The following is a 9170-nucleotide window of genomic DNA, read 5'->3' on the forward strand; positions in this document are numbered from 1 at the left end:
CCAAATCCTTCTGCCTTCACGATTAGTCCAATCGTTCGAATAACGCTCCTATTCCTTCAAAATCGCCAATTCGGAAGGTTCGCTGCTAAAGGTTCTGCTGAATCTGCATTTTGGTGCATTCTGGTCGAATGTCACACCCTGATTTCCATATATAATAATAATAATAATAACAAAGAATTTAGGAGTATAATCCAAGGGTTCGCATAAAACCCAGTCATTGAATTGTTCAAATTTTAGTTTTCAGTTATAAGTGTAAGTTTCTTCAGGTCTGTACAGTTGTTGCATTCGCATAAATGCGCCAAGTGCATGTGTCTGATTCGTTGTAGCGAGTTTTGAAAAACTTTGTGAGTTTTGAAAAACTAGATATAAATAATTTCTACGCGCTAAACAGTTTCCGGAAATGATTTTTACGCGTGAAAACGGTTAACGAAAATAACGGCCTGAACTGTTTTTAGCAGTCGCAACTAAACTTATATTGTTTCAGTTTTACTGTCGTTTTAATTTAGTTGGCTGTGTGCAGTGTTATTGTCAATTCGTCTTTATGTTATCTTCATTCAAAAGAACAAAGATGGGCCAAAGAATGAGCAATTTGTCAGGCAGAAGCTCGACTTCTCGATCCAACCGCGAATCTGGTGAAAGCTCTGAAAAGCAGCGGAGACTTGCTGACAATGCTCCAATTGAGTACCCTACAAGAACTGAATGCCCAATACCATATAAGATGAGTTTGTTGCTTGACACACCACCGCGAAAAGAATGCGATTCTATGGGTTGGAATACAGAGGACAAATCTATGAACATAGTGGTGCTTCCCGAATGCAATGGACGAGTTTGCAGACGCTTACCCGTTGCTCAAAGCACAGACTGCATCAGAGGAAATAAGGGCTTCAGTACTGGGATCCATATGTGGGAAATTGAATGGGAAGTTAAGCAGAGAGGAACTCATGCAATGATCGGTGTGGCAACTGCTGAAGCTCCACTTCATTGTCCTGGTTATCGTTCTCTTATCGGAAGCAATAAAGAGTCATGGGGCTGGGATTTAGGAAGATCAAAACTTCTTCATGATTGCGTCCGACTCCCTCCTCGAACGTATCCAAAGTTTTCAAACACATCAGTAGCAGAAGACATACTCTGTTTGACAGATTGTATCAAAGTAATTCTAGACATGGATGCCGGAACTTTATCGTTCATGGCTGATAACATCTTCCTCGGCGTGGCCTTCGAAGGGCTACAAGGTCGAACAATTTATCCAATTATCAGTGCTGTCTGGGGCCATTGCGAGGTCAAAATCAGATATATCAGCTCGTTCCAATCAGGTTTGATTTTTATTACGATTGTGATTAGCAAGCGTTATCGAATCGGAACAGACATTTTCCAGGTGAACAAGTTGCTTAAAAAAATTTCTATATATAGCTTGATTTATGATTTCATAGCTCGAATTCAAACTTCATAGCTGCTGGGACGTCAAAAGTTGGTGGTTCAAATCGGCCAGGGCTTGTTTTTTGATTTTGCGCTTGAGTCATTGATGTATGTTTAATCGGCTCTTTTTCCTTTCTTCCCACCTCACATAAGCATAATTTTTATGATGTAACGAGGGGTGTTGCAAGTTTAAACATGAAGACCAACTATGTTTGTCATGGCTTTATTAGTTTGCATGCCAATTTTCGTAACAATCGGATGATGTGAACAAAATTTCACAAGTAAAATTTTGCAGGTGGGGGGAAGAGCCGTTTAATCAATGAAGTCGTCCTTTGAGGCGGAGTTTTTTTGTCTTCAACGGGTGTCTGATCAAACAAAGTTGGCTTTGTTACCGCTTCGTAACTTTTTTACGATCCCAGTTTAACCTTAATTTGTTTTATATTGGCATATTTTGCTAAATATCTTCATACCAGACAAATTGAGAACGGTTTTCGATTTTTTATATATACATTTTTTGACGTTTTTAAATGATATTTTTTCGAATTAGCGACTTTCATCTAATTTAATGCCAGCTAGTCTTGATTTTTTTACCGTTCCGATAGCAAGGGTATTGCAATCGGGTACTAGACTTTTTTCCGCGAACAATTTTGTCCACAGTTTTCAGTATGTATGCAGTACACGACATGCATGCAGTATGTGCGTCCCGTTTGCGCTCATTGATCTATTACTCCCACTGTGCATCCTTATTAGTGTTTTTCCAATTAGTTCGCAGTTCAACCTTTGAAATGATATTTCATTGGTATTTCTTGATTTTTCGACTGGTCGCGTTCAGTTTTTTGTCGGCTTAGTTTCTGCTTTGTTTTCACCAGCCAGGTTTACCAGCTTTATTTGAATGTTATTTATGGAGGTTAGACGGCTAAATAAATTTTCGAACTTTAAGTTGTCCAAAATTATCGCCTTTAAAGCTCGCCTTTTTTCAATAAAATAAAAATGGTTTCCTTCAATTATTAAATACTTCTGTTTCTTTTTCAAGAGTAGAAAAGAAAAACAAAAATAATTTTTCTTTTAGAAATTTTTTATTATTTTAGTTTTGAATTTTTCGGATTTATGGTTTCCGATTGTCTAGGTAGTAAAAATGCGCGGAGCTAGTCTTAGTTTTTTTGTTTGGTGTGTTTTAGGTTAATAAAATTCATTTGAAATCGATTTACATTTCAGTAATAAAATTCATTTGAAATTTTGACATGATTGTTTTGTCTACGAAAGATTTTCAAGAGTCGTAGGATTTTCAAGAGTTTGATCCTTTCCGGCTGAAATATTGAAAAAACAAAAAAAGTTTCCTTGTTTTTATTTCATTAATGAGGTATTGTTTGTTGAAATCGTTCTTATCAACTTTTAATATTTGATACGTTTGATACTATCGAACAGCAAAAGTGAAAAGGTCACGAAAAACGTGATCGACTTCTGCTTTCGAAATTGGAAATTATTTATCAGATTTCCCAGCGAAATAAAAGTTTTACGTATTGATCTAGTTTTCTCAAATTGGGTTAATTTTAACAAAAAAGTGTCCATCATAAATTGTTCAAATTCAAAGAGCTTTAAGGCCATCTATTTTTTTCTTCGAAATTCAAAATGTGAAGGCTCTTGAAAAAACAATACAGAGAAGTTTTTTTTTCAGTACCTTGCACTCATTACTTTTTTCCAACTGTTATTTGGTTATGTTTTTGAGGGTAAAATATATCCGTATGCGATTGTTTCAATTTGATGGGTCGTAAAAACGTTTTAAAATTTTTTTGACAACAGTTTTTTTTTAGGCTCAACAGGTTTCGACCCAAAGTTTGTTGCCGCTCGATAACTGATTTCCATTTCTAAAGGCTGTTTATGAGTTTCATCCGATACCATCGTGAAGTTTTGGTAGCTTTAGTTTTTTCGTTTTTTTAAAAAATTTTTTCAACTTGATTTTTCAGTAGTTTTAATTGACTTTTGTCTTTTTCCCATTCACTGTTGTTGCGCGATAAGTTTTTGCACGACAAGTGTTGCGAAGCTCCGCTTCGCCTCTGTGCAGATTTACCAGCTAAAAATTTTACTATTGATCCAGTTTTCTCAAATTGGGTTAGTTTTATGAAGAAATTGTAAATCATACTTGCGTTCATTGACTCTTTTCAACTGTCGGTTGTCTATGTTTTAAGCTACAAATAGCTCTTCTTCTGCATTGTTTTACCTAATTTAATTGACCTTCACTTAAAAAAAGTTTAAAAAATCGAAGTTTTTTCGATTTTTATTTTTTTTACCTTTACTTGAAATTTTTTCCATATTTAATGGTAGTCGGTTGATTCTGTACTGATTGCAAAACAACCAGCTTTCTTTTTGTTTTCGGTATGAAGTAGTAAGGAAAATAACTTCTGTATCGATAAAGCATTTTCTATGGGGTACCATGAGCAACAGACAGCACCTCCTAGCTTGTGTTCAACTGTTTCTTTTTGTTTTTCAGTTGCTGCATTTACTCTGAAGGAACTGTGTCGTCGAGTGATAAAGCAATCATGTCGTGAATCCATACAGCAAAACAACAATAACAACAACGCAGCGAAGTCTCACAACGACTCTTCATCAAGTCTACGAAGCAATTCACCCGAAGACAGTCAGAGGTCAAGGTCAGGTGCATTCGGGCTGCACGGCTCGGCTTCAGCCTCGAGTAACAACAACAACGCACAACAGACATCAAATCATGCGAAATCATACCTTGAAACGAAAGTGGAGACCCTTCCTTTGCCGCTCACTCTAAAACAGTACTTACTAGAATAAATTCCGCTCAAAAGTGTAAGTGCTAATTCACAGAGGCTCGGAGAAGCAATCAAAAAAGTCAGAACTGGTTTTGTTTAACCGACATGATAATGTTTCAAAAACAAGTGTTTACATTCCATTAAGATGCATCTTATTTTTTTGATTTATCAAACTTGAAGTGTGTGAAAAAGTAATTTGTAAACTGCTATATGTAGATACATATTTTGATATTCAATGAGAACTGAATCATTGATATCTATCCTTGAAGGTGCAAGCTCTATCAGAGCTTCTTTAAATTCAGGGCGAAAAATTTTCTATGCATGCCTCTGTTAAAATCGAACTTTGTTTAAGTTACGATTTCAAGGTCGAAACTCGCGGCGAATGCAATCAGTTGTGCTGTCCAGTTAATAATTTAGCTTAGAGATCTAGTTATTAGAATATTAGTAAATAGCTTCATAATTCAAACATTTTTATGATGTTCTGTGCTTCTAATTTTTTCCAAAAAGCGAAAAAATGATTTTATTTTGGCTAATGTTTCAAAAATATTGATGTGGTTTGTTAAAAATGTACGATCTTGTTCTGGTGTAATTTTCTTAAATATTGCGCCTTTTCGAGCTGATTTATTTGATATTTTTTCTGCCTTGTTAGGAAACCAATGCAAACTTTTGGTTTCCTCGAACTGACCGCTCCTTAATCATGTCATCAAATGTAATCCTATGCGTAGAGAGATAAGTGTTGTTCTCATTTCATAAAATTTGAATGGCATTTTCGTTTCTCAATTTAGAATGGATCGGTATTTAATGGTACGATAGGCATCTCTTGCGTGTGATCGATTTAAAACTAATGTGCAGTAACTAAAACTTTCCTGTTAAGTTCTTTGATTGATATCATTTTTTGTCGAACGAGGAAGCTTAATATCATGTCTATTCTATGGAATTAACTTCAGTGTTTTATCTAGTCTTGTACCTTCGAATGACAAAATCAGATGAAGCATGAAGAACTTCTTGAACTATTTTGAGCTCATTGGAGCTGAGTAGAATCAAGTTAGCTGTTTGCTTAAGATGGTCCAGTCAGACAATCATTTCCGTTATTAACACAAGTTATGGTGTATTTCTTAGCCTTTCATAATATGATATTTACTTGCTGCATGGTCATATACCACTTCGAGAATTTTTTGCGCAAAATAGGCCTAGGTGATGGCGAAGCGACCAAAAATTGAGTGTGAAAACCCCCTGGGCTCGGAATTCGGATGCGGGTGAAACTTTTCAAACAGTGCGAGGCAAAAACTTTAAAATCCCCAGTCGGCAATGAAAATTTTTTCATTGCCGACTGGAGATTTAAAAGTTTTTGCCTCGCTCAATCAGGTTACTAAACTTCATATGCGATGCGTTCATTTGGTTTTGGTAACGTGTATCTGATTTTCAACGGATTTGCAGGCAAAAAATTACACCCACTGTAGAAAACATTGAACTTTTATGGATGATGTCGCAAAGAAGCTCAAGTTCTCAGATGATGACATTGTTCAATTATATAGACACGCGCTCCGATCTAACATCCTTGTTAACATGAAAAACATTAATCGAGATCCTTGATGAAAAAGATTTTAAAAATCTCCTTAATTCATTTAGAAATCATACGAGCACTTCATTGGCAATAAAGAAAACAGAACTAGTGCACCACTTGACAAGCAGGAAACAAGCTTAGTTCTCATTAATTTTTAGCAAATTTCGGAATCTTTGTTGGCAACAAAAAAGTTATTTCGCCGTTCAAAAGTTTCATACTCAGCAAATTCTTATGTTCATAATTTATCAAATTTCAAATATAATGATTCAAGTTTGTCAACAAACTGACCATTTTACTCTTGATTGAATTCCGATATCACCTTGAGATGCAACCTTCTATACAAAAGTTTACCTCTGTTATCGACACAATGTCCATTTTTTTGCAATTTTGTTGAAAAATTTGTGGAATACTCACTTGGCTGCGAAGTATATCCCAAATTTTTTTTTGAATTGTTTGCGCTTAATGCAGGCGAATAGACGCAATATAACTAATTTAAAGGTTTAAAGATACTTGTAGTTCTACATCTGTTCCTACAATTCAGACCGAAAAATGAGGGATAATTTTATTTTTTGGTACCAGAATTGCAATGATAACGATTTTGGTAAGATTGTTTTCTTAGCCCAGAAAACGGTAAATTCGGATTTTGGTATTGCAATCGGGTACTAGACTTTTTCCCCCATAAATAACTTCGTGCTCAGAATTCATCTCCTGGTCTGTTGGAAATGCTGCAACATACTTAATTTGAGCATCTTAGCATTAAGAATCCGTCCTTTTTACACTTGTTAGCGTCAACGACTCTTCTTTTTTTTGCAAAGGAAATCGCATATTTTGATGCCGCTTTTGGTAAACCTTAACTTCTTTACTTCTTTTTGATAGCATGTTCTTTGACTTTCGATTAGTAATCAGTTAACACAATTGATTCAATTTTAGTTATTCAAATGAACCGATAAAAGCGATTTGTTTCAAACATAACAATAAAAAAACTTCAGAATTTTCTAACTCAATGTATATCGCGATTTTTTTTGAAGCGCATAATTTATACAATTTGGCGTTATGCTTTGCAATTTATTACATGCGATGTTAATGCGGATCCCAGTTTGTTATATTCCAAATTATTACATGCAAAATTGTGTCTCCTTCTATTTGGCGCCTTTTTTGCTGCATCGCATTGGCAATTTATTAGCAAATGTAGCTACTATATCTGTGGCAATTTTTGCAAATTGTCAAGGGCTCGTAGCGCAGATGCGAGGACAGGGGACTATAAATCTCCTAGTCGTAGGATTGATTCCGCCACAGCAAAAATCTTTTTTCAAGGTGTATTTTTTTTATTTCACTTTATGGAGCTAATTGTCGTTTTCTTGCTAGTGCTTGCAAAGCGCAGTTTCGCCTCTGTCTAAATTTGCTGTTTAGATTTGGTCGTAATTTCACGGTTTAATAGGTTTCGGCCTGCATTATGTTGGCTTATTGTCCTCGTTTTGTGTCATTTGATGAGCGAAAAATGTTCTTATGTGCCTGTAAGTTTTTTGAGGGGGATGGAGTGTTAACTGTTCAATACTTTTTAATTTTGTGTTTAAAACTGTTTTGGTTTAAAGGGTTTCTGCTCAGGTGTTTTTGGTTTTGTTACCGCTTGATAAATGTTCTGGTTTTGATAGCTCTGTTTTTTTGTATTTCAAGTGGTGCGAAGATCGGCTTCACCTCTGTCGAAAATTAAAATAACAATAAATGCTCGTATCAGGGCAAAGACTTGGATGTTTCGATAGCCAATTGAGGTTCATATAGTAAGTCGTCCTTTTAATTATTCAAACATTGATAAAAATTTGGATATTTTTAAAATTAAGAAAATTCAGATACTTTTAGATAATATTTACTAACCGCTTTTCTAAGTAAAAATTGGTGGCGTGGGCTGGACATATTACCAGACCGACCTTGTACCAGACCACTATACGATAACTCCATTCGAAAACGAAGCTGTTAAATGATAAAAAATTGCTGATAATACGTGAAAAAGTTGTCTTTACCCAGATTAAACGACTTCAATACATCCTGTCACTCAAAAATTTTTATCGACTCATGTTTTTTGGCGAAAGGTCGTTCTGGTAAAAAGTAGTCCCCCAAAGTGATGAAAGTAGCGTCTACCAACGTACTAATAGTTCCTAAATAGGACTTCTGAGTCGGATTAAATTACAATTAAATATACCGCTCTTTAATTGTTCCAAATGAGCCAAACTGCAGTTTTCAAACTGTCATAACTTTACAAGAATGATCATAGGTTAAATATGCATATTTTTAAATTCGATCTAAGAACGTAAGTGTTTTTAAGATGGTAGAAAAAACTCCGTTCAAAAGTAGGTTGTTAAAAAGAAAGGTCTAAAGAAAAATTCACACCGACTTCAAGCTTTCCATCTGATCCTTGGAACGAAACAATAATAATATTGTTTTCAAGTGAAATCATAAAAGCTCTGTCAACTATAGATACAAACTTGTACATTTTACTGCCACTGAAGAGCAATCCGTTAAATTGTGCCGTGAGTTTCAAGGCTTCTTTCATTATAGTTTTGGGTAATTCACCGTTGTGGTTAGCAAATGTTGTCAAATGGGTCGCCTGATTTTTTTTACTGTTTTTTTTTTTTTACTTTCTCATGGTTTCAACCGCAAGCTGGGAAATTCAACATTTTTTTTACTGGCAAATCGAGAATTACTCCGAAACATTTTTTTTAATCTAGAAATTGAGCTTGATTTATCATGGAACCTCTACGTCTATTAGGTACTTTTTAATTGGTCTAGCGATGAAGAACGCGCGTTTGGAACGTAAGATCTAGGGTTCGAATCTATTCAGAACATATTAATTTTCTTCGATGTGTTGAAATTGTATAGCCGCATTATCGGTTTTTAATTTATTTTTCTCGGCTCACTCTCCAAAGCATGGAATGTTTTCTCTCCGTAATTTTTCTTCTGATTTAAGCCATTTAAATTATAATTGAAAGACATACTGTAATTTGTACCAACTCCGATTTTCTTTAACCTTTTTGTCCCACTCAAATGTGTGCGGCTTATGCTACGTCGACTTAGTTGCCTCATTTGCGTCGTTTGAAGCGAAAAATAGGAATGATATGCCTTTTTGGTAAAGAGGACTGGGGATGAAGAATTTTCCATGACGTTTTTTTGTTTTTGGCTCAACTGGCTTTTGCCCATGTATCGGCGGCTTAGTTGCCGCTCGGTTGCTGATTTTCGATGCCTATTTAGCGGTGTTGATTTTGTTTCATGCATTTCCTTGTTCAATTGAAAATCATTCGAGATAATTTTTTGAGTAATGAACGCAGCGAAGACTTGCTGATTTTTTTTGTTTTTTTTTCAGGAAAAGTCTTAAAAGTATTTGATGCCTATTTAGCGGTGTTGATTTTGTTTCATGCATT

General features: G+C 35.2%; 1 protein-coding gene across 1 annotated transcript; it reads left to right on the forward strand.

Moving 5' to 3' along the window:
• Positions 1–463: 463 nt before the first annotated feature.
• Positions 464–5151, forward strand: LOC134843805 (SPRY domain-containing SOCS box protein 1-like). Its single transcript, XM_063860091.1, has 2 exons — positions 464–1313; positions 3905–5151. The coding sequence occupies exons 1-2, from the start codon at positions 542–544 to the stop codon at positions 4213–4215; spliced, it is 1083 nt and encodes a 360-aa protein (XP_063716161.1). The 5' UTR covers positions 464–541; the 3' UTR covers positions 4216–5151.
• The last annotated feature ends 4019 nt before the right edge of the window (positions 5152–9170 follow it).

This window comes from Symsagittifera roscoffensis, chromosome 4 (genome assembly GCF_963678635.1).
Source record: "Symsagittifera roscoffensis chromosome 4, txSymRosc1.1, whole genome shotgun sequence".
Lineage (NCBI taxonomy): Eukaryota > Metazoa > Xenacoelomorpha > Acoela > Convolutidae > Symsagittifera > Symsagittifera roscoffensis.

Excerpts from the sequence above, each read along its gene's own strand:
- LOC134843805 (XM_063860091.1), top strand. The coding sequence starts at position 542 with ATGTTATCTTCATTCAAAAGAACAAAGATGGGCCAAAGAATGAGCAAT. Across the intron at positions 1,314-3,904 it reads TATCAGCTCGTTCCAATCAG|TTGCTGCATTTACTCTGAAG; the intron begins GTTTGATTTTTA and ends TTTGTTTTTCAG.